General features: G+C 35.1%; 2 protein-coding genes and 1 long non-coding RNA gene across 4 annotated transcripts; all 3 read left to right on the top strand.

The window, feature by feature from the left end:
- Positions 1-2,083: 2,083 nt before the first annotated feature.
- On the top strand, positions 2,084-4,792 carry LOC116195084 (receptor-like protein 34). The gene is made up of 2 exons (XM_031524059.1): positions 2,084-4,207; positions 4,461-4,792. The coding sequence occupies exon 1, from the start codon at positions 2,113-2,115 to the stop codon at positions 4,075-4,077; it is 1,965 nt and encodes a 654-aa protein (XP_031379919.1). The 5' UTR covers positions 2,084-2,112; the 3' UTR covers positions 4,078-4,207; positions 4,461-4,792.
- Positions 4,793-5,502: 710 nt separating this feature from the next.
- Positions 5,503-10,055, top strand: LOC116194152. Of its 2 annotated transcripts, XR_004154358.1 has the most exons (4): positions 5,503-5,764; positions 7,475-7,538; positions 7,862-8,002; positions 9,714-10,055. It is a non-coding gene; the product is annotated as an uncharacterized LOC116194152 (long non-coding RNA). The 2 variants fall into 2 exon arrangements; XR_004154357.1 differs by lacking the exon at positions 7,862-8,002.
- Positions 10,056-22,065: 12,010 nt separating this feature from the next.
- Positions 22,066-25,271, top strand: LOC116195019 (receptor like protein 27-like). Its single transcript, XM_031523971.1, has 2 exons — positions 22,066-24,837; positions 25,021-25,271. Exons 1-2 carry the CDS (start codon positions 22,718-22,720, stop codon positions 25,028-25,030), a joined length of 2,130 nt encoding a protein of 709 aa, XP_031379831.1. The 5' UTR covers positions 22,066-22,717; the 3' UTR covers positions 25,031-25,271.
- Positions 25,272-26,337: the final 1,066 nt, after the last annotated feature.

Raw genomic sequence — 26,337 nt, forward strand, 5'->3', positions numbered from 1 at the left:
ATAGATAGGCATATTCAGGTTGAGCACATGACCACCGTAATCGTATCGGTTTCCATATTATCGGAATCTCTAAGAATAATGAGTGGTCTCCTCATTTAGTATTATATCATACCGTACCACTCATAGTACGATTGCTAAATCTATGAATTTCCACCATTTCCTTCGGACTCGACAGTTGACAGGGTACATTCAAATATAAGGCCAGCTTTTCCAGGCATTCTTCTATCTAGTCTTATGACCCCCTACAGCCACTAGTCAAGTCCAAGCCACCGCAACACTTCTTTCATAACTTGAACAAGACACAAAGTGCTGAAATAAATGTCAAGGAGCTTAGAAGCTACATCAATCGATGAGAAATATAGAACTGGGAAAATTACGAAGTACTAAAGTTAACATCAATTGGATTTAGAATAGGGCATATGAGTAACGCCTTGGTTACGAAATACTACAGTTAATTTAGGTCCATGGCCTAGAAAAGGATACTTAACAGAGGAAAATTATGAGGGTATTGGAGTTTTACTAGTAAGAACCGAATTCTAAACTTTTTTGTTTCAGGTTAAGAAAATGAGGAGATATCGTAAGTTGATCACGATTTGGAGAATACGATAGATGGCATAGCAAATTATGACTAATGGACAATCAAATCAGCTCAACATGTATACATACATCAGTATTTCTTTTTGTTAAGTCAAACTCCCTCACACACTCAATTTGACATTATTTTCGAAGATAAGAGAGGATTCCAGAAGACTTGACTTTAGATCGCATTATTAGGTCCACACGTATATATGAAGAGAAGAAAACGCAAAAGCTGCTGAATCTGGAAATCTTTGCACTCCGGAAGACTTGACTTGATAGTTTGGAGCATATAAAAGACAAAGTAGATTGTGATAAGTGATAACTCAGAACACGGCAAAAGAGAAGAAAAGGCCGGGGGGTAGTTGGGAGAGGAATCTCATGAGTTTTTTTTTTTTTGGGTGGATATCTCATGAGAGTTTTTCAAATGGAACAATTAGCTCTTACTAAAGATAGTGAGTACGATCGAGGCATTGGTTCAACTGGTTGTTTTACCAGTACATTGCATGAGATTGTCATTCGTGAAAAAAAAATATATAAATTATTATTCAATTTTTTCTTTAAAAATATTTTAGTAGTTTATGATTGTAGAATTAATTCTATTGAAAGTGTGAAGTAGAATAGATGGGAAAGGCTAGCATATGAATTCCTCCCTTCGCATTGCTTCTCAACTTAGTAGAAATTGTCAATGAGAATATTTAAGAAAACTAAGTGATAAAAGAAAGAAAGAAAGAAAAGTGAGCTACTCTCCCCTCTCAACTTCAAGTTTAAAATATACAATTAAATTTTGCTGCATTCTTATTGATTGAATTTTTACTCCTCGAGATAAAAAGTAAGAAAAGTTTCTCTTGAAAAACATGAGACAAATTACTTGAATTGGTGAGATATGAAATGGAAAACAATATATTTTCTTATTATGTGGAAGCGCAATATTATTAAATTTTATCGTATTTAGTTTGTATATTATTTTGCTAGAAAAAATATTAGCAAGGTGTTAATTATTCAAAGTGGATAAGTGACAACCAATCATAATATTTATAAGTGAGAATCTGTAGACCCGTTGTGATACAAATTTTTTACCTTCAAATATTATGATTGAGTGTTACATAGACAAGTGACTGACTAATACTCACCGAATATTTACTCATTTTACTATCTTAGAATTTTTATTAATTCCAAAAAGAAAAATTATTCTTTTCACTCCTCCGGCTAATCAAGGGCAATTTTATCATTTTACAGCGGCTGGTTGATCCTCGATAATTATCTAAGAAAAAATAATTATCAACTTCAATCCGTTGTGAAAATAATTGATCAAGTCCTGCTCTGAAATTGTCAATTTCAATACGTTCTGCATAATATAATTTATTTATAATAATAATATATATCCTTCCAAAATATCAAGTCAACTCATGTGGCCGAGAGCGCAAAATGGTAACATTTGTCCAAAAAAAAAAATGAATACACAATGAAGCTTTTAAATACACCACACCAAAGCCTCCGACCGGCCGAGCCTAGTGCCCACAAGACATAAGAACCATGTGTGGCATTATAGCGGTCCTCTGTCTTTCCTTTCTACTCACACCATCCTTAGCTGCATTGGCTGCATCACCTCCAACGCTGCCATCCAGACATTCCGGTCACGCCGACGAATGTACTGCCCTCCTCCAGTTCAAAAATTCACTCAAAATCAATGAAAAAATTGTGACTACTGCAGTATGTGCAGAAAGTGTCTTCAATTTCACTTCGTCTCTGAAGACAGCTTCTTGGAAGCAAGGGACTGATTGCTGTACATGGGAGGGGATCACATGCGATAATATTACTGGTAACATAATCCAGGTGGACCTTACTTGCAGTTATCTTGAAGGCACCCTCCATTCCAACAGCTCCCTCTTTTCGCTCCATCATGTTCAGGAACTCTATCTCAGAGGTAATCATCTCACTGGAACTATCCCATCTTCGATATGCCGAAAGAGTTCTCTCAGAGTCCTGGACTTTGCGGATAATTACCTGAGTGGCACCATACTCCCATGCTTGGATAATCTAAGCAATCTCGTCATTTTGGAGTTGGGTTTTAATCAACTGGAGGGTTCACTGCCGAGGACTCTAGCAAACTGTACAAATTTAATGCAGCTTTCTGTCCATGGTAATGATATAAATGACACTTTCCCTTTCTGGCTAAAATCACTACCACTTTATATGTTGGAATTGGGTGCAAACAACTTCCACGGGCTCATTACATCGGGTCATGCTGCATTTCCCTTCCCTTATCTCGGTTTCCTCATGATTCGTCATAACCACTTTCATGGCCAGTTGCCACCAGAGTACTTGCAACTTTCAAACTTAACTTCTATTGACCTATCAGGAAACATGTTTGATGGTTTTCTCCCAATTCCACCAGTCACTACTGAAGTATATACTGCTGTCGGCAACAAATTTACGGGAGAAATCCCTTCCTCTTTCTGTAATATTACTACTCTATTTCTCATTGACATGTCAAATAATAGCTTGACTGGCAAGATTCCTCAGTGTCTTATCAATGTCAATACCAACATAGCGACGTTAGCCCTAGCAAAGAATAGATTACGAGGCCCCATACCAGAAATATTAGCTCGAAAAAATTGCAGCCTGAACACCGTTACCTTGAGTCAGAATCATTTACAAGGCAAGCTGCCACGATCATGGGCGAGTTGCAAACAGTTGGAAGTTTTAGATCTCTGTGACAACGAATTGGAGGACTCATTTCCGAGCTGGCTTGAAACACTCCCAAACTTGTACATTCTCGTCTTAAGGGCCAACAAGCTCCATGGTCCAATAACTAGTCCCAAATTCATTCATCCGTTTCCAGTGCTGCACATCTTTGACATCTCCAACAACAATTTCGTTGGAACTTTTCCGAGCCAATACATCGCCAATTTCAACTACATGATGGGTGGAGACAAAGGACAAGGGTTCTTAAAGTATTATACCGATGTGTGGATGGTACCCCTGTCTACAACTGTGATTTACAAAGGGGTGCAGATGCAGTTGTCACGTATACTTGAAGCATTAGTTCTCATTGACCTATCACATAACCATTTTGAAGGGGAGATACCCAAAATAATTGGGAATCTACAATCACTTACTGGGCTCAACTTATCGCATAACAACTTTCGAGGTTTGATCCCCACTTCTCTGGGAAATTTGAAGCATCTCGAGTGGCTTGACCTGTCCTTGAACAATTTCACGGGAGAGATCCCTGCAACATTGACAAATCTGACTTCACTGGCCATCTTCAATGTCTCCACAAACCAGCTCACAGGACAGATTCCTCTAGGGAAACAATTCAACACTTTCAGTAGTGATTCTTTTGAAGGGAATCCCTATCTGTGCGGACCTCCCCTGCCAAAACCTTGTACTGAAAGCCATCAGCAAGAGGTGCCATCGGCCTCCCAGGATGAAGATGATGCAGAGCGCTGGATTGAATGGAGAGCAGTGCTGATGGGATACGGTGTGGAACAGTAATCGGTCTTTCTATTGGATATATTTTTATTCAAATTAGAAGGCCGCCTGCGTGGCTCATCAAAATGGTAGTGAAAAAGCAAACCAGAACAGAAAACAAGCCACGGAAGAACTCTCTGGGGACTCATGGAAGGTGGAATTCTGAACGAACTCTCACTCTGTTGTTTGTCTTTCCCAGTTTCGCTTCTATCTTTTGTTATATTAAAGTCGAACTCCAGTTTCCACCGAAAAAAAGTCGAAATCCAGTCTTTCGTCACCAATCTTGTTCATAGGTTATGGATCCTGGTTGAGAATTTTCTGATAATATCTGATGCATATTGCAAATCTTTTCTCTAGTCAATAAATCATTCATACTTTCTTTTCTTACAATGGAAAATGTTGTGCAGGAACCATCGAGCCCTGTGAATTTGACGAGGCAATGGATGGTTGATGTGCGTGGACTCTGCATCAAGTGTGAGGATCAGAACAAAACAGCGGTCCGACTGTTCGTGTTCAAGCCAGGAGGTCATGCGTGCTAGTTATTGACTTAGTAATTATTTGGATTATGCTATATGCGCGCACTGTCTTTCAATAGTTTGAGTAAATTCTGTCTAGTGTTTATCGGGTGTGTAATTTGTTTTTGTAATTGTTAGTACTTGTGCAATATCTGTGTTAATGTAATTTCAATAACTCGTCAAGTGGACTGCTATCATGACTGATGAATTGGCTTTGCAACATTCGTGTCTAAATGGCTTTCCAATATCTGTGTTAATGTAATTTGAACATATCAGCTGAAAGCAGAACTGAAAGCCGGCTTCGCTAACAGCAAAATGTTTATTTAGTCCAAACGGTGCACTGATAGACATATCGAGGCTGAGCATAAGAACACAGAGTTGAGTTACCAATAAGGTCGTCCATATGAATCTCTAAAGAGAAACATAGATAGACATATTGAGGTTGAGCATGACCTCCGTGATCATATGGTTTTCTACACAATTACAATTGACTGGGAAGACTGCACCATATGAGTGAACTCTGTCAGTACCCTCATTCCTTGCTGAGGTAGACATGCAGTGCTTCGACCATTCCTCCAGGGCTTGGCAGTGGAGAGCGTCCATTCGAATATAGTGCCGCCTCTTTATATTAACGCCTGCATTCTTGCGGTCTTCTGCAACCCCTTGAGCCATACCAGTAATGCACTGTGAGACCTAAAATTTTTATATTTAAATAGCATACGTATACATATACATATACTTACATTCTTTTATATATATATATATATATATATAATCATACACATGTTTGCTGAAGGAAAAAGAAAAAGAAAAAGAAAAAGAAAAAGAAAAGAGTGATGGCAAGGGCCCCACGTGGCCTCAATTTCCCCTGACCCATTCCACCGCCTCATTCATTTCATTTCTTTTGTTCTTTCTTCCTCTTTTTCCATTTTATTGGGTTTTCTCTTTTCCTTCTTTCTTTTCCTCTGTTTTGGCTGAGAAAAACGGAAGAATGAAAAACAGAGGAAAACAGAGAGGGGGCACGAGAGAGAAACAGAGAGAGAGAGAGAGAGAGACAGAATGAGGGAGAGAAACGATGAGAGGGAGAGAGAGAGAGGGAGGACAAGAGCAAGAGCAAGAGCTCGAAAGCACGGGAGGAAGGCACAGCTCGGCATGCATGAGTTCAAGGGAGAGGAAGATGGAAAGGAACAAATCGGGTAACGTTCAAAGGGAAGAAGTTTGTTTGCTCACAATTTCGTTATAGACGCTGAGTTGATTAGTTAAGCTTTTTATCTGATTGTGTTCTTCTTGTGAAATTGGAAGTGTTAGGTAAGTGGAATTACGAAATTGAAGTGACAAATTGGGGGGAAATTAAGCCAAAAAGGGATTCAGATTGGAACTAAATAGGTTATTAGATAGTTGATTCCTTTTCTTCCAATTTGTTTTTTGGTTCAATTATGTTGTTCATTCTGTGAAGTTCAAATTAATAGCTAATTAGATTGATTAATGAAATGATGGAAGAAAAATATGATACGTAAGAGTATATGGGAGACCTGGAATATGTCTTTTTTTTTGCTATGAATTTAGAAGCAACGCTAAATTAGAGAAATTGATAGAACACCTTAGACCAGCTCATTTGAATGTTTAGTGAATTGAACTTGGATAAATTGATGATGCTGGAATTTACTTATGACTACCTTGTTCTTATTGATTTAGTGGTTGTACTGAGAATTGGTTCTCTTTCAAGCTTTTGTCCTTCATAGCTGGAACAAGATTCTGAATTTGGTGTTAATGAGTTAATGGAATTTCCATATTTGATTGAGAAGGTGATATGTCGAAACGAAAGAGTGGATGGTGGGTTTCGATAGTATAGGGGAATTTGGATGAAATTATTGATGTAGTCGATTGTTTGAGCTTTGCCCTTTTCAATTAATATGATTGGGTTTTTCTATGATCATTTAGGGTGTGTTTGTTTTTTTAAAAAAAATTCAACTCAACTCAACTCAATTCCACTTTTCTTCAATTCAACATCACAATCATTACTTTTTTTCATTTTTTAAATTTTTTTAACCATTCAATTCAATTTTTAATATTAAATTTTATCAACTATTCATTATTTTTTCACAATTCAACAACACAATTGTTACTTAATTATTACTTTCTCTCAATTATTTATTACTTTTTCACACTTTTTCTCATAATTCAACAATACAATCATTACAAACCAATTAAAACCAAAACTCAACTCAACTCAACTCTAAATCCAACGCACTCTTAGTTATTATTGAGATATGACAAGAAGAAACGTATTTTCTTTTAATGTGAAAAATGTACTTTCCTTATCCTTTAAGGTTACTAGGGATTTACGATGGTCTTGCCTTACTAATTTTAGTGAATTAGGATTTTGTTTAATCGTGATGGGATAAGCATGCCAAGTTGGACATTGAGGAATGTGTTAAAGTTTATAAGGATTTATTTATTCGATTGCTCAAGAAATCTGTGAGTTTAAAGCTTGTTAATGGGTGACTTGTGGAATAAGACAAATCGGTATTAATTAGCTGTTAATGTTGATGGTAACTAAATATGGAATTTACTTACTGATTTATTTGGAATATATGGTTATCTTCTTTAGCTTTTGATACGGTTTTGGTGCTTGTATGTATTTGCTCTTTTATGAATCTCTCATTTACCTTGAAATTGACAAGAGCAATTAGGTTTGTTTAAATGAGAATTTTAGAGATTGTTTTAGGTGGTTTTTGACATAGATAAAAAAATGGACATAATGAATATGATATATATATATATATATATATATATATCGGGATTTATTGGAAATAATAGGCTCTAGAGAAGATTGTGGGAGATATCAGAAGTCCCTATGATGGTGCTATATTTTTATTATCTAATCTAATGCTTGCAAATAATAGGGATCGTGGAGATTGAATTCTTGCACTCTGAAGGATTGACTCAGTGATTACTTTGACGAGTTCGGTGAGTACCTTACTCCATTGCTAAATGATATATATATATATATATATATTAGAGTTAAATGCACTTTGGCCCCTGACCTATGAGGTGAAATTAGGTTTGCCCCCCGACCTATGAATTTTGGCAGAGTGCCCCTTCATCTAATCTAAAAATAAGCAATGTGACTCCCGGATTAAATTTTGGTCATAATTCCGGTCAAAAGAAGGCACATGTTGATCACATGTCAATTTAATGGGGGCAAAATTATCACAGGGAATAATTAATTAAAAATTGAATTTTTGCAAAATTAGGCTATTTTGATCGTTCGTCTTCCCCGATGTCTACAGCTCTTCCCCGACCGCAAGCACCACTGTGAATCTAATTGAATCCGGTAACCGTCAGCCTTCTCTGCTCGTCTACCGCAGTTCATCATTCTCTAATCGTCGTCCGCCTTCTCTACTCGTCCGTCATCTAACCCTCTTCATCTGGTGATTTTTCGATTCCTTGCTATTGAGTGCCACTGATTTTCCATTGCTGCATCTGATGTTCTAATTGGTTCAATTTAGTGTGTGGGTGTTCTGGGCAGCTCAAAATAATCATTATCCCTCATCGTCTATGTGCAGTTTGCTGGTTTTCTGGAATTTCCACACGCCTACTCTGTGTTTGTGTTGTTTTGCAGACATCGGGAAAGACGAACGATCAAAATAGCCTAATTTTGCAAAAATTCAATTTTTAATTAATTATTCCCCGTGACAATTTTGCCCCCATTAAATTGACATGTGATTAGCATGTGCCTTCTTTTGGTTGGAATTCTGATCGGAATTTAATCCGGGAGTCACATTGCTTATTTTTGGATTAGGTGAGGGGGCACTCTGCCAAAATTCATAGGTTGGGGGGCAAACCTAATTTCACCTTATAGGTCGGGAGGCAAAGTGCATTTAACTCTATATATTATGTGAGTACTTTATTCCATTGTGAAATGATATATATATATATGTATATAAATATATATTACGTTAGTGGATGGTAATGTTGGTGTAATTAATAGGATTGATTATAATAAGAGGATTTGACAGATGTTTTATGTTTGTATTGTAGTCATTTGTTTGAGGTTATATGATTATTATGATTATTGCAAGAGCTTTAGCTGGTAATAATTATATGGAGTGTATAAATTGATTTATGCGAATATAGGATAAGTGGTGGATTCTAATGTCATTTATGAGACATGAATTGTATGGATGTTATTATTATAGGGAATATTGTAATAATTTGGAAATGAGAATTTGGTGTGGGTCTTTGATGTGAGATGGCATGGTTGTAGTTGATTGTGCTTGTGAGTGTTGTTTGACTATAGCCATGGGATCGCTGAACCCGGCGGATTACAAAATGGGCCAGATCGGCCGCTGGACCCAGCGGAATACAAATAGGGCCTGATCGGTCGCTAGACCCGGCGGAATATAAATAGAGGCCTAATCGGCCGCTGGACCGTGCGGAATAGAAAAATGGGCCCGATCGGCCGCGAGACCCGGCGGAATATAAATTGTGGTCAACTCTTACCGCAAGAGGTTAATAGGCGGCCCCTACTTATGAGATATGGATATTGGGAGTTAAAGATGATATGAGTGAGATGTGCGGGGTCACGGTACCATCATTACTCTGTTGCGAGGAAATGCAACCCTATGGCTATATTGATTGGTTTGTGTTGTATATTGTTTGGCTGGTATGATTGTTGGAGATATGATGATTGTTGAGATTGTTGGAGTTGTGATTATTGTTGAGATTGTTGGAGATGTGATGATTGTTGAGATTGTCCGAAGTCGTTCTATGAAAGTCGTGTTGTTGTTAGAGCTTGATATGTCAATTGATTGTGTCGTGAGTTGCCATGGAATGCTAATGAATGAATATTTGATATTTATGTAATATTGGATATTAGAGAAAAGGTTGGAGGGGTTATGTGTATTGGTTAGTAGAACTTAAATTTAGTTATTATATTGAATATAATTATTATTATAGCTTGTTTAAATATATATACAGTGTATGTATGCTGGGTGAGCTGATAATTGGATTGGATGTGATTGTATTATTTGTTTGAATATTCGGTTGTTTGCAATTAAATATTTATTCAACAATAATTCATTTTGCTTTGGAATTTAGTGTTCACTGATATGCAACTCACACTCTGCATATGTTTTTCAGATGAGCTAGGAGCTAGATTAGCAACACATGAGAACTCTTTTGATATTGGGGATCAGCTCGGATGACTAGGTATGAACCTTAGTTATTTCATAAGTATTCTTTTTGTATAGAATGTATTTGAATATGTTACGACCTGAAATTTTTGTTTAGTTTGGTTTAGTGATTGATTGAGAAAAGAAAATTACTCTCTTTTGAGACGTGTATACATATTAGAGCTTACTAGATTAGTTTTATATTTTTGGGAGTTTATGAAAAGTCGGTTTTTTTTTTTGTAACTAGTGTATGTGATAATGGATATCAAGTTAATATAGGGAAAACTCTAACAAAATTTTCGGGTCGTGACATGCACAAATCAACGCAACACTTCTTCCATGACCTGAAGGAAAAGTTCAAAATTGAGGATATCACTATATCGAGTGCATTGATCCATCCCTGCAATCGACCTCACAAAGCAAAGAAAAAAATTTACCTATTCATCGAGAGATCCAAGAAGTATAAGACAAGCTGGCATTCAATTATAGGGAAGCGAAACTTTAAACTGATCAAACATGGTATAAATCCAAATAAAGTCAGAGAACTTTCAACCTTAACCTGAGGAAAATCGAAAGTACTTATCAGACTCAACTGAAACTAACTGTATCCACCACTTCGCTTCTATACATAAATATTCCATAATTATATGCTTGGTTGCCTGGGATAAAGCACCAATCTATCTATATATATATATATATATATATATATGAAAATAAAGTCTCGAGCTCAATTCTCACACCGTCACATCATTAGAAATAGAAAATAGAGCTCTTTTGCATTGCCACGTCATCATTTATAAATTTAGAAGAAAAATTATATGGAACGTCCTCTTTTAGGAGCAAAATCTATCAACCGAATATACACAATGTATATATATATATAAGTCCAATATATATTAACGGAAGATACATATATATTCAATATATACATAAGTGCAAACCAAAATATATATAGATATATATATATATATGTATGTATATATCAATTCTTTCGAATAAATATTGCATGGCCATATAAGTAGAAAGGACGTTATATCAATTCTACAAATATATATGCATATATATTGATTCCCTTATTCAACCTTTATATATATATATATATTGCACGAAGAATCTAGATTCAAGAATTTGGATACAACGTCAGCAAGTAAAAGTAACTATGCCCTCTTCTTTCCATCAACCAAATATATTATGAGGAGATGTTCGTTGGGTTATATAATGTACTAGATGAGACCCCTTCCAGTAGGAATAATTAATAATTTTTGACAACAAGTAATATTATAAATTAAATAAATTATGAATTTTTCAAAAAAAATTATGGATTTAGAAATTATTTCACTTGAAAATTAAATGGGTTTATCGGAGTATCATTGATATTTCATCCAAAATCGGGGTTTTGGTATCCTAAGTAGGATTTTCATGTCCTAAACCAAAACAGTTGAAATTGTACCATTTGAAATGAAAAAATAAATTTTAAGCCAAAAAAGGTAATGTGTCGGTTTTCAAATATGGAAAGATGCATAATCTTAAATAATTATCTTAGAAAAGTAAGTCACTAAAAAAGAGAATTATCTAAAATATATAGTAGAGGAAAATTAATTATTTTCTCTGCAGTCATTATCATAACTAAAACTTATCCATAAAATCGCTCATTTTGATTTTATGTTGAGGTAGCAACAAACTATGTAATTAAAGATAATTGTTTTGTCCACCCAAAATAATAATTGTTTTAGGAAATTGAAGTAATTAGAGATAGTTATCAAAGATAATTAAATATGGAGAAATGAATTTATTCCTGCTGAGAAATTTATTGATTTCATTCAATAGTACATATAGGCACAAATTATAAAATATAAAATCATAAGAGGTAAGTGAATTACATTCATTGACATATTTATTAGATCCGATAATGAATAGTAAAATTTGCATATATATATATATTCTACATTTTAAATTATGAACATTATTCCTATTTGGTTGTCATAAAAAACAATATTCAGAAAAAGTTTATAATAGCCACTAAAAAGCATTTTATAATTTCAATAAGAGAGTTAAATTTATAATATATTTGTATTATATAAATGAAATTTTAGGAGGAAAAGTCTTAAAATTATTTTTTGGATAACGATGTTGAAGTAAATATATATAGATATATAATACACTAACTAAAAATAAGGTAAAATTTTTCTTCAAATAGAAAATTATTATTATTGATTTTTAAACAAAAAAATTTCTTAAAGTCTAAAGATTAGATGAATTATCACCTATCAAGAAAAAATTGATAAGTTATGTTCTATTTTGTGAACCTTATCAAGAAAATTAAAAAGTAATAAATAAGTATGCATCTAAATTTATGTAAAATAATTATTCATTTTAAAAAATTGAAATAATTGCAATAATAATTCTGATGCGTGCATTTTAAAATGATTAGAATAGTTAGAATAATAATTTATGTACTATATTATTTTTGCAACTTATTATCATAAAGAGAAATCTTGAAATAATGAACTGGTTGTTATACATGAATAGAAGATTGAGATTTATATAAATTGAAAAATCTGAAAAGGATTTAAAATGTAAAAACAAACTGCCTATTATTTCTTTGAATTTCAATTTGTATTATAATAATCTAAAAGTTTCATGAAAAATTGACCTAATATTAAAAAATCTATAATTATTAAGTTTAATTCTTATATATATAATTTGAGATAGAAAGTATATTTTGTAAATATTCATTGGCATACATACATTGTTATCAGAACCGAACAGGACCGGCCGATTTGACCGGTCGGATCAGAAATCGGCACCATGTCCGATCCGGTTCGCTTGAAAACCGAAATTGCAGCTTTGAACAGCCGGACCCATTGAACCGACCGGTTTTAAGTAAAATTCCATTGAACCGGCCGGTTCTATGGGTTTTATGGGTTTCCTATTTAATATAAAAATTGGTTGTTCATGTAAGGATTTGAACTCATGACCTCTTGCTTCTTATACTAGCACACTACCAACCAAGCCACCACCATTTTTTTATTCTTTTAACTCTACTTTTAAGTACTTATTAAAATAAAATATTTATTTTGAAATAAGAAATATCAAATATAGATACTTTCTTATACTATTGTTATATTTCTTTAAAATCATCATACTTTTATCTTAATTATCATAATTTTTTTAATAATATGAATATTTATTTTATTTTAAATAAATGTGTGGTCCGACCCATCAAACCCCCGGTTTGACCTATAAACCCATGAACCTGTACCCCTTCCGGTTCATTTTCCGGTCCGGTTCTGATAACACTGTATACATATAAAAAATATTTAAGTCATATATACATGAAATATCTTTCCTAGATATTAAAGGAATACATACAATTTGGTTTTAAAGTTAAGAAGAGTTGGGTTTTGATTTTAATTGGATTGTAATAGTTTTGTTGTTGAATTGTTGAAAAAGTAATGAATAGTTGAGAGAATTTAGTATTAAAAATTAAATTGAATATAATGGAGTTGTATGTGGGTTTATATATGGGGCCCACATATTTGAATTGGAAGAGTTGATTTTTCTTGTGTAGTGAGTAGAATTAAAATTAGAGTTAAAATCTTAGGTTGCGTTTGGTTTCATAGTAGGATTTTAAAATCAGATTTTGATTTTGATTTTGAGTGGTATAAATGGGGCCCACCCTTTGACTTTGTATGTGTTATGTTGTTTTGTTGTGTAAAAAAGTGATATAAATGGGGCTCACTCTTTGACTTTGTATGAATTATTTTGTTTTGTAGTGGGTAGAGTTAAGTTAGAATTGTGATTCTAAAATACCATCTTGAAACCAAACAGGCCCTTAAAATCATATTGTAAAACCAAACGGGTAACATTTCTCATGGATTGAATTATAATATAATTTCCATATATAACCAAGCGATGGTGAAAATAAAATATATCTTACAAGATAATAATTTGAAAATCTATCTAATAAATAGTACCTAGTATAAGATAAAAGAAAGAAAATCTTTAGAAAATATGAAAAATAATATTTAAAAAAAAGGTCATAAGGCCGAAGGAAGGGGGATGGGCGACACCAATTGAGGGGCGACGGCCAGCGTCGGGGCCTCCTCTACTAGCCCTCTCCCATCCCCCTCCCTTACGGCCTTACAGACTCTTTCTTTTTTTAATTTCTGAATATTTTTGTTTTTTAAACATATGAAACTCACTCGGCCAATCATTATGAAACACGTGATACCATCATGTACTCGTTAATAATTTCAATTAAAATTAATGGATATAATAACGGTATGCTAAATTTTTTTATCAAATTGATAGTTTGTGATTTAATTGGTGAAAGAAAAAAATCCGTACCAAAATCGTTAAAATGTGAAAAGTTTGAAAAAAAAAAATTTGGTTATTAACCCTATCAATCATATCGTAAATATGCTTTTCTTTTCGTATTTTTTTAATTCACTATTTAGGCCCATCGATGACGACACGGGCTTAAAATATATACAGACATTATTTTTTTATTAAAATATTTTGCAGGTTGTATATTTGTATATGTATCTCGATGTTTTTGTTTGAAGGTTAGCAGTTGAAAAAATATGACTTGCTAATAACCAGCTATACGTGTACGCATGCTTGATTTTCGGCCGATGTGACTTCTTCATATCACCGGAGAAACTTATCGAAACCGGCCGATCCAATTTATGAAAACCTGCTAAAAATCGAGTATCAATAGGAGGAGAATTATTCCCCTCCTCTATCGCTACGAAGCACTTTCGTTTTCTTTTTACGCAATTTTTTTTACCTCGGTTTTAAACCATTTGAACATCTCAAAGTTTCATCTATGTTTCTCACAAAATATATGTATTTAAATCTAGAGAAATCATCTATAACAGTGATAAAGTAACATTTTCCGCCTCTTATGAGAGAACTATTCAATTCACAAATCTCCGAGTGGATTAATTCTAAAAGTTGCATCCCTCTTTCGCTTAGGAAATGATTTTTTAGTGATCTTCGATTGAATACATATTTCACATTTTTCATCAAGTTAATTGCCACAAAGATTAATATCATTATTTCATAAATCGAAGAGATTTAACATTCAAATGTGCGAAACCAGCTTCACAAAAAACAAGAATCAATGATATAATCACATGAATTTACTTTATTCATGTCCACATTTCACTTGAACTTCCCCTCGATACACTTCACTTTACTTGACCTAATCGAATCAGTCACCGTGGTCACTAAGTCCATCTCCTCAACTACATTGGCCTTCGGAGTGGTGGATTGCTATTGTTGATTCTCCTTCTTGGGAACTCGGCAATCCTTTATTTAGTGCCCTTTCTTATGGCAATGGTAGAACGTACGCTTCTTCTTTTGATTGTCTTGCCCTTTCTAAATAGGAATAAAAATTTTTTTCCAAATTTAATTATCTTAATCACTTTTCTAATTGTTTTGATTTCATAAAATAATTATCTTAGATTACATATCTAGCTGCCACCGCATCATCGAATCAAAATGGGCAATTTCATCGATAGGTTTTAATTGTGGTAGTTATCATAGAGCAAATAACTATTTTTCCTTGAACAAATACCTCAGATAATTTCTTTTCTAATTATTTACTTTCTTAGAACAATTATTTAAGATGGTGCATTTTTCTATGTTTGAAGAACCGGCGCATTGTTTTTTTTTATTGACATAAACTATTTTTCTATTTCAAATTATATAATTTCCAATTGTTTTATTTTGCTAAGACATCTATGTTTGATTGTTTGATTCCGGTTTAGGATACGAAAAGTTCACTTAGGATATCAAGACCCCGCTTCCTCATGAAAAGACAATCATATATTTAAATATTGGGTAAATTATATTCCCTTCTCTTGAGGTATTGCTAAATGACATTCCACCCAGAAGAATGACACTCTATCCCATTCTTGGTAAGAAATTGGCACTCCACCCCATTGGCTATGTTGAATTAATATAAAAAATTCTTTTCGCCCTCGTTCTTTAACCTTTTTAAAATTTTATTCTATTTCATTCTTTTGCTCAATATTGTCTTCAACATTAAGAAAATTAAAAATATGAAAACAACATCAAGTATTTTAACGAGGTCTATGATGACTATTAAGCCCTTTAATTATTTGGGGCAATGTATAGCTTCGAGCCTATCCCTTAATTTCGATATCCAAAAGTAGGACCTCTAAAATATTTCTTAAGTAAAGGGGTCTCCTGCAGTGACAATATTACCCAGGGTTATTGTTACCAAAGTATTGCTTACAACTTTCACGAGGTGATGATGGCTTCTTGGAACCACAAGTTTTTTTATATAATTTGCAATTATGGAATTTTTTTCCACAATAATAATATAATTTTTAAAAATTAATAAATAAAAAATGAATGACAACAAGGAGGAAAGGAGCGGATGGCGTGGGCCACCACCTTGGGAAAATAGCAGGAAAACATATTTGGCAATGATCACTTTGAACAGGAGTGGGAAGGGGTACGAGCATTCTCCGGTTGAATCGCCTCCCATCAAGACCATTGAAAGTCTCTATGAATAGTTTTATCGTATAACTTTGGACAAACTCTTTACATCTACTGTAATCTTTCTTTATAACAAAACTATTCTATTCACAAAAATATTGCATGGTTATAGGCATATCTCGAGATCAAGATATCAAAAGTAGAAATTTAGGATATCATAGAAAGCATCAATTATTGTTGGGGAGTTACTTTTTAAAATTTTCGAAAAAGATATTATTCTTAAAAATATTGTAAATCAATAGATCAATTGCAATTTAAACAATAAATCAAGATGGACAAATCATGTAATATCAAGAATAAGATCAAACAACAAAAATTAGGATAAAATTGAAAAGCATTCAAAATTTGAGATCAAAAACGAATTTCCTTCTTGAGTCAAGATGGTTAATGAGTTAGAGTGTCAATTTTTTTCAAGAATGTGGTTGAGTGTCATTGAGTAAGACCTTAAGGGAAGGGAGTGTATTTTACCCTTAAATATTACTTACTATTATAAAATTAAAAACTTGCTCACACAACACGAGAGTTCTCACTTAGTTACAAATCGGCAGGGCTGTCCATTATTCGGTTTACACCGAAGCAAAATTTGTCGGTTCGGTTTGGTTCGATTCTCATGTATTTCGGTTTGGTTTTCGATTTTTTTAGGTTTTTTCGTTTCGGTTCGCCCCATACATGGTATCAGAACTCAAGTTCAATAAGTCATTTATGCATTTGCCACCCATCTAATTAACTTCATTTGAAAGTAAAGGATTGTGATTATCTTAGCTTCTCACATTTCAAAATTACTAATAGGAAACCACGTGCGTTGCACGCATGGTTACATAAACTTAAATATTGAAATTTTCTTTCATAATTTTAAGGTAATAAACCAACTATGGTAACCTTTAAAAATCTATACCTTATACAAAACATGTGAAGTTAAGCGTCTAAAATCGAACTCCATTTGTGCATCTTCTCTTCAATTTTACCTCCTCATATTCCAGAGAATCCTACCAATTGCGTTACTTGAATCCAAAGTGACAATTATTACTTATAAGCAATATTGTGAACTCTCGCTCCTCTCTGGTCACACGTAGGAACCCCTAAATCTCCCTACCGCTCTAAATACCATAAGTCACGAAGGTGATGCCTTTAAGCACCCTCTAGAATTACTTCCTCGGTACTATTCTATACACTTTCCGTTTTTGTCCATGATGTTCTTCAATTCCTGCTTTTCATCTACTCTATGCTTTCTCATTAAATATATAAAAAAAAGGAAAAAAAAATAAATCTTCGACTGTGAAACATGGTAGCATGCGAAATAAAGATAAAAATAGTGAGAGAGTGAATAACAGGCAATGGTGACCTTAAACATCTCAGCGCGAGTATAGTGGCCAATAGACAATTGAGATAGATGTCGAGGCCTCGATGCCGTAGGTGGTGGTCCCAACAATCATCAAATCGAGGCTCTCAAGTATGGAGAATAAACAAAAGCCAACAGGATGAAGGACCCACTTGTAATGGCTTTGGTGAATTAAAGACGCTTTAGATGAGAGACTTCACCTGAATTTTCCTAAGGAAACTCAGTTTTCGCTCCATCATCGAAGTCAATGAGATTCAGGTTACTGAAAATAATCAATAACGAACAAATAATCAACCAAATCAAAAGAATTGATAAATAGCATATCATAAAGGATCGTGGGACAAATTCAATGGGAGCATAAGCTAACTGAGGAATATGCTGGCTCCAACAGGGGGAGCGGGGCTGGTAGTGGCAAGCCTAGTAAATAGTGAGGATATAAAACTGCAAAGTGGCAAGAGAGTATTAGAGTGTTTCTTTTATCTAATTTGAAGAATTATTTTTCAATTTTAAAATAACTAAAAATAATTTGAAGACATGGCCCGGTCGTTGAAAGTGTTCGAACCTATTCAATCAGACCATGAAGAATAAATCTAATTGATTGATTGATTCTATCGAGCAAAAAAATATTCTATCATGCGCTGCCAAGAGGGCAAAGGGGAAGAGAAGAATAGGAAAATGAGGAAAGGTTGTTTCCTAATTTACATAACGTTAAACCGTTATGTCTCTATGTTTTTCCTTCTTTTCTTTTCTTTTCTTTTCCTTTTTTTTTTTGAGCGAAAAATTTATAGTTGTGATGTTTAAAGGGGGAGGTGGTTATTATGAAAATTCACTATTTTATTATGAAAAAGTCAATTATTGTTCACCGAAAAAAAGTCAGTTATTTAGTTATTTCGCCAACATTAATTTGGGAAGGGATAACGAAGGATGGTCAAATGAAGAAGAGATACTTTTAATTTGTTAATAGAGAGACACCAACAAAATTCAAGAGTTCAATGAATTAGAATTCAAATTTATTTAGATACATTGAATGTGTGGAGTAGAAATTGAAACATGTCTGTATACATCGAAGTGGAAAAATAAAATTCTGAAAAATTGAGAAACACCCCAAGATTGGTCAACGGAGACCAAATCCATTTTATACCAAAATCATTTTCCGCCATTGGTATGAAATGGATTTGGATATTTTGTGCAGTTGCGTCACAGGACAATTAACCCAGTTACCCAAGTATGTGGCTTAGATTCATAAGACTTCTTGTCCAAACGTGCCTGCCACCAAGCTTCTTAGTTTTTTTTTTTTTGTTTGCCATATCTTAGCTTCTTATTTAGTTTACATACACTTTTTTTTTTGTAAATTGCACTGGTAGTTCAAAAAATTTTACAAATATTTCAATATGGTACAAAAAGTTTTTTTTGCTACTTGATGGTACAAAATGTTTCAAAGTTGTTTCAGTATAGTACAAACCGTCATCTCGCCATTGATGCCGTCAAACTGTCCTTTACAAGATCTATAAATTTTGCACCATCATGTAACTTACGTAAAACATTTTATACTATTAAGTTACAACTTCAAAACATTTTACACCATTATATAATGTCCCACAAAAATCGATTTTGTATCATCAGCGTCGGCTTGACGGCGTCAATGGCGAGATGACGGTTTGTATTATACTGAAACAACTTTGAAACATTTTGTACCATCAAGTAGCAAAAAAAACCTTTTGTACCACATTGAAACATTTGCAAAATATTTTGGACCACCAGTGTAATTTACCCTTTTTTAAACTATTATTTACTATCTTGCTTTCTCCATTATTTAATATCTACTAGCAAAAAGAACACGCGTTGCTGCGGATTCATTTCAAGAATTGAGTTGACAATAAGATTACGATGAATTCTACAACTTATTAAAAGGTGTGGGACTAAGATTGGGCCGTAAATATGAAATTTAAGATACACATAACAATAATCGATTAGATTTAGCACTATGCGAACATTACAAAACATGACAGTGAGAAAGAGTAAACAGACGGTCAAATGGATTTGGAGCAGCATATGGTCAATGGCAAAGCAGATTATGATAACTATATCAATCAAATCTCAGGATAGAACACATAAATCAAACCCCTCGTTTACTCAATTCGATGTTATTTTCCAAGATGAAAGGAGACTTCGGAAGACTCGACTCGGATGGTATTATTAGGTCCACTGTCATATATTATTTAAGGACAGGGATGGAGATGAAAAGATGTTGGATTTGAAATGTCAAAAATATAAAATACATGGGAAAAAGACAAAAATTCCCTTGTGATTTGGAGTTGGGACAAATCGCACCATATGCTTTTTTTTCGGACAATTAGCCTTCTGTGGTTTGCTCCGTTAGATATAGGGAATTACGACGTTAATTTTTTTTCCTTTTTAGTCCTCAATCTTTAATCTTTTAATCATTTTGGTTATAAATCTTTTCCTTTTATCATTCTTATCCTAAAATTTTTATTTTGTTTCATTTTAGTCCAACAGAGAAAATTGAAAGGAAAGAGTGGTCGGGGCCTCCAATCGGTAACCCCGACCCCTCCACCGGGGTCGCCGGTGCCCACAGAGGTCGCCGGCGACCTCGATGGAGTGGTCGTGGTCGCCGATTGGCAGCCCCGACCCCGAATCGACCGAGGACCTCCGAGTCGGAGTCCTCGGTCGATTCGGGGTCGGGGAAGCCAATCGGCGACCCCGACACCTCTACCGAGATTGCCGGTGCCCACATAGGTCTCTAGCGATCAAGGTGAAGGGGTCGAGGTCGCTGATTGGCGGCTCCGACCCCGATTCCCTTTCGATTTTCTTTGTTAGACTAAAATGAAATAAAATGGAAAGTTTAGGATATGAATGATAAAAGAAAAAGATTTATAACCAAAATGATTAAAAGGTTAAAGATTGAGGACTGAAAATGAAAAACAATTAACGCCGTAACCCCCTATGTCTGACGGAACAAACCACAGGGGGCTAATTGTCTCAAAAAAAATAACATGGTGCGATTTGTCTTAATCCCAAACCACAATGGGGGTTTTTGTCTTTTTCCTAAAATACATTAATCAAGTGTTTGGGGATTCGAGTGTAGCGAGGATTAGGATTGAGATGTAAAAAAGAAATGAGTAAATACATCCATAAAAAATAATTACATTAAAATATCTTATAATTAAAAAAAATTGAATTTTTTTTATGTGAACCATTTTATCCGAAATCTCAATTGAATCCCAACTAATTCAGTTTAGCGAGTCGACCCACTAAGGGATAAAGCTCTCCCAGTATTAATTTTCTACAATCACAAGGAATAGAACTGAAAACTTACTTAAGCGGAATAAACGTTGAACTTCTTAAATCAATTCATGTTCAATTTAAAAAAAAAAAAAAAAAAACACAATCGCAGGTGGCCAGGTTAAGGCCCCTGCCGCCCCTCTCCTTCTCCAATTACTCTAATGGCAGTTTCTGGAAATTTGAAATAAGAGCAGACGTATTCCGATCTTTTCATATGAAATGCCATGCTAGTCTACTCTTAACTCACCCTAGCTGGGATTAAACTAACAATATATCCTGGTAAATTCTTATCCCATTGTCTTTAAACATGGGTTTGAAGTTTCTAGGGAAAAAGTTTCCGTTTTGGTTTGGGATCGGGACAAATAACACCCTGTTATTTTGTTTGAGACAATTAGCCCCATGTGATTTGTTCCGTTAGACATAAGAGTTACGACGTTACTTTTTTTTCATTTTCAGTCCTCAATCTTTAGTATTTTCAATCGACGGCCCCGACCCCCTCCCCTTCGATTTTTCTTCATAGGACTAAAATGAAACAAAATGAAAAGTTGAGGATGGGAATGATAAAAGAAAAAGATTTAGGATTAAAATGATTAAAAGACCCCGTTTGGATTGAGAGTTAAATGATTTTAACTTTGACTTTAACTTTACCTCAACACACTATACAACAAAAATACACATTTCCCAATTCAAAAATTTTAACTTTAACTTTAACTCAACATACTACACAACAAAAACACACGTTTCTCAAGTCAAATTTATAATCACATCTCATTTGTCCTTTTCCACAATCAAAATCAAAATCAAAATCAAAATCAAAGTAACTTTAATTCTGAATCCAAACGGCCTCTTAATTTTAACTTTAACTTTAACTCAACACACTACACAACAAAAACACACATTTCCCAAGTCAAAAATTTTAACTTTAACTTTAACTCAACACACTACACAATAAAAACACATGTTTCCCAAGTCAAATTTATAATCACATCTCATTTGTCTTTTTCCACAATCAAAATCAAAATCAAAATCAAAATTAAAGTTACTTTAACTCTGAATCCAAACGCACCCTAAAGATTGAGAACTGAAAATAGAAAAAAAATTAACGCCGTAATTCCCTATGTCTAACGGAGCAAACCACATGAGACTAATTGTCCCAAATAAAAGAACAATGTGCGATTTGTCCTGACTTCAAATCACTAGGAGGATTTTTATCTTTTTTTTTCCAAGTTTCTAAAATCCTATCCCCGCTCCATATCCGACCTGCCAAACATGGCCAAAAAGGTATATAATTTTCTTTGACTACATGGATGTACATACATCAGTTTCTCTGTCAAATCAAAACTCTCGTACTCTCATATTATATTATCCAATGTAAAAGAGACTCCGAAAGACTTTACTCTAGACGGTATTATTAGGTCCACTCGTACGTATAAAAAGAAGAAAAGGCACGCTGTTGAACGTGGAAATATCTCCTACTCTTGCATGTATGATCAAAGGAAAAGTAGTTTCCGATGACTAGGTCAGAACACGGCACATCTCTACATTACAGACGGATGAGAATTGGAAACAGAATGACTAATTTCAGTTTCTATTTGGTTTAACACGTAATTAAAATTCGTTTCCTTTATTCATATTTGGTTTGAAACTTGTTCAGAATGAAATTTCATATTTAAATTATTATTCATAAAAATCAATACCTTTTCAGTTGCTTTCCCTGTTATTGGAACTCTTGGAAATTTGTCCCAATAAGAGTGAATACACAATGAAGCTTTTAAATAGAGCAGCCCATAGCCCCCATGTCCACAAGCAGTAGCACAAAAATGATCTGTAGTATGGCCTTCTTTATTTCCTTTCCTCTCGCTCTTTCCTTAGCTGTGTTTGCTGCATCTCCTCAACCACTTCCATCCAGAAATTATTCCTACCATGCCGACGAATGTAATGCCTTAATCCTGTTCAAAAATTCACTCAAAATCAACGATCGAATTGAGTCCAAGCGATTATGTCATGAAAGTCATCATAATTTCACTTCATCTCCGAAGACAGCCTCTTGGAAGGAAGGTACTGATTGTTGCACCTGGGACGGCATCACATGCGATGATATTACCGGTAACGTAATCTTAGTGAACCTTACTTGCAGTTATCTTCAAGGCACTCTCCATTCCAACAGCTCCCTCTTTTCACTCCATCATGTTCATAGCCTCCATCTCGGAGGTAATGATCTCACCGGGCCTATCCCATCTTCAATATGCCAAAAGAGTTCTCTCAATGTCCTGGACTTGCGGGATAATGACCTGACTGGCACCATCCTCCCATGCTTGGGTAATCTGAGCAAACTCAACAGTCTGGAGTTGAATTATAATCGTTTAGAGGGGCTACTTCCAAGAACTCTAGCAAACTGTACGAGTTTGATGCATCTTGACGTCACTGGCAATGAAATAAATGATACTTTCCCTTTCTGGCTAAGATCACTACCACTTTATAATTTGGGATTGGGCGGAAACGACTTCCACGGACTCATTACATTGGGTCATGCCACATTTCCTTTCCCTTATCTTAAGTACCTCACAATCCGTCCAAACCAATTTCATGGCCAGTTGCCACCAGAATACTTGCAAGTGTCAAACCTGACAATTATCGATCTATCATGGAACATGTTTGATGGTAATCTCCCGATTCCGCCAACCACTGCTGAAGTATATGAGGTCAGTGGCAATAAATTTACAGGAGATATCCCTTCCTCTTTCTGTAATATCACTACTCTATCCATCATTCACATGTCAAATAATAGCTTGTCTGGTAAGATTCCTCGGTGTCTCATCAATTCTATTACCGATCTAAAGCGATTAGACCTATCAATGAATAGATTGCGAGGCCCCATTCCAGAAATATTAGCTCCAAACAATTGCAGCTTGAAGTCCATTGCCTTGAGAAGGAATCATTTAGGAGGCAAGCTTCCACAGTCATGGGCAAGTTGCAGGCAGATGGAAGCTTTGGATCTTAGTAACAACGAAGTGGAGGATTCGTTTCCTAGTTGGCTTGGAACTCTTCCAAACTTGTACATTCTCATCCTAAGTACCAACAAGTTCCACGGTCCAATAAGTAGTCCCAAAGCCAATCATCCGTTTTCAAAGGTGCACATCTTTGACATCTCCAACAACAATTTCAATGGTACTTTCCCGAGCCAGTACATCGCTAATTTCAACAACATGATGGGTGGAGATAAAGGACAAGGGAGTTTAGGATATATGACCAACGGGTGGTACAGTTTAGAGTCCGCAAATGTGAATTACAAAGGGGTCCAAATGGAGTTGGTAAGGATTCAAATTGCGTTATCACTCATTGACTTATCATGTAACCGATTCCAAGGGGAGATACCCAGAGTTATTGGCAATCTACAGTCACTTAAAGGGCTCAACTTATCTCATAACAACCTTCGAGGTGTTATCCCATCTTCTCTTGGAAATTTGACCCAACTCGAGTGGCTTGATCTATCATCAAATAACTTTGCTGGAGAGATTCCAGCAGCGTTGGTAAATCTGACATCAATAGCCATCTTTAATGTTTCCTCAAACCAGCTCACAGGACAGATTCCTCAAGGGAAACAATTCCACACTTTCAAGAGTGATTCCTTCAGTGGTAATCCCGGACTATGCGGACCTCCCTTGCCAAAACCTTGTACCGAAGGCCACCGACAAGAACCCCCATTGGCTTCCCAGAATGAAGAAGATGCAGAGCACTGGATTGACTGGACATTAGTGCTTCTAGGATATGGATGTGGAACTGTGATCGGTCTTTCTATGGGATACATTTTCATTCAAATTAGAAGGCCTCCTGCGTGGCTCGTCAATATGGTCGAGAGAAGTCGAATCAGAACAGCAAGTAAACCACGGAAGAGCTCTCCGGGGACTCATGGAAGGTGAATTCCTAAACGTACTTTCACTCTGTTGTCTTAAGCTTATGAATTTTCATTCCTGATGCTTTTAATATGTGCCATCAGATGAGCCCTTGTGAAGATGTGCTATTTGAGGTTGCAACTCTCTACTTTCTAGCAAATAAATCATCCTGACTTTCTTTTCTTTCAATCGAAAATGTAATGCAGGAGTCATTGAACTCAATGAACTAGACAAATCAACAGCTGTCCAACTATGCTCGAGCTCGAAGATCATGCATTCTAGTGATATGCATATAGTAAATATTGGATGCCTGATATACTTGTGTTCCAATAGTTTGAGTGAATAGAGTGTCATAGTGTGTATAATTCATTGCTGTCAATGTACAATATCAGTCTCGATGTAATTCAAATAACTCGTGAAGTGAACTTCTGTTCTGATGGATGAATTAGCTTTTTGATTTCTCATGTCTAAATATGTTCTTTGCAGAATCAATTTGAGCACACGATGGTGGCATATCAGGAATCAGAACTAAAAAAGGGCTTTGCTAACAGTACAATGTTCATCTGAATCTCTAAGAATATATTTTCAATTAAGCTACAAATAATGCTGTCCATCTGAATCTCTGTGAAGAATCATAGATAGGCATATTCAGGTTGAGCACATGACCACCGTAATCGTATCGGTTTCCATATTATCAGAACCTCTAAGAATAATGAGTGGTCTCACCATTTAGTATTATATCATACCGTACCACTCATAGTAAGATCGCTAAATCTACGAATTTCCACCATTCTTCATAGCAGTAGAACAGCCAGCGTAGCGACCTAATTTCCTTCGGACTCAACAGTGGACAGGATTCATTCAAATATAAGGCCAGCTTTTCCCGGCTTTCTTCTAGCTAGTCTTATGAACCCCTACAGCCACTAGTCATGTCCAAGCCACCGAAACACTTCTTTCATAACTTGAACAAGACACAAAGTGCTGAAATAAATGTAACGGAGCTTAGAAGTACAACAATCGATGAGAAATATAGAACTCGGAAAATTACGAAATACTAAAGTTATGATCAAATGGATTCAGAATAGGGCATACGAGTAGGGCCTTGTTTACGAAATACTACAGCTAATTTAGGTCCATGTCCTAGAGAAGGATAGTTAACAGAGGAAAATTATGAGGGTATTGGAGTTTTACTAGTTAGAATCGAATTCTGAACTTTTTAGTTTCAGGTTAAGGAAACGAGGAGATATCATAAGTTGATCACGATTTGAAGAATACGATAGATGGCATAGCAAATTATGACTAATGCACCAATCAAATCAGCTCTACATGGATACATATTGTCCTCGACTAACTCCTACAAGTGATTACCGAAATAAAGGCAATTACATCATATTAACGCATCAGCATGAGGCTTGTTGGCAACTTCAGCTGATCTGTGAGTGCCTTTGTCACTCGTCGTGAACGATGCGACTTTAGAGATCCCTCCGCCTTAGTACATTGGCACCATGGAGGTGAAGCTCCCT

This window comes from Punica granatum, chromosome 2, assembly GCF_007655135.1.
Source record: "Punica granatum isolate Tunisia-2019 chromosome 2, ASM765513v2, whole genome shotgun sequence".
Lineage (NCBI taxonomy): Eukaryota > Viridiplantae > Streptophyta > Magnoliopsida > Myrtales > Lythraceae > Punica > Punica granatum.

Bases quoted from the DNA above. Each gene is read 5' to 3' on its own strand.
- LOC116195084 (XM_031524059.1), top strand. From the start codon at position 2,113: ATGTGTGGCATTATAGCGGTCCTCTGTCTTTCCTTTCTACTCACACCA.
- LOC116195019 (XM_031523971.1), top strand. From the start codon at position 22,718: ATGTCCACAAGCAGTAGCACAAAAATGATCTGTAGTATGGCCTTCTTT.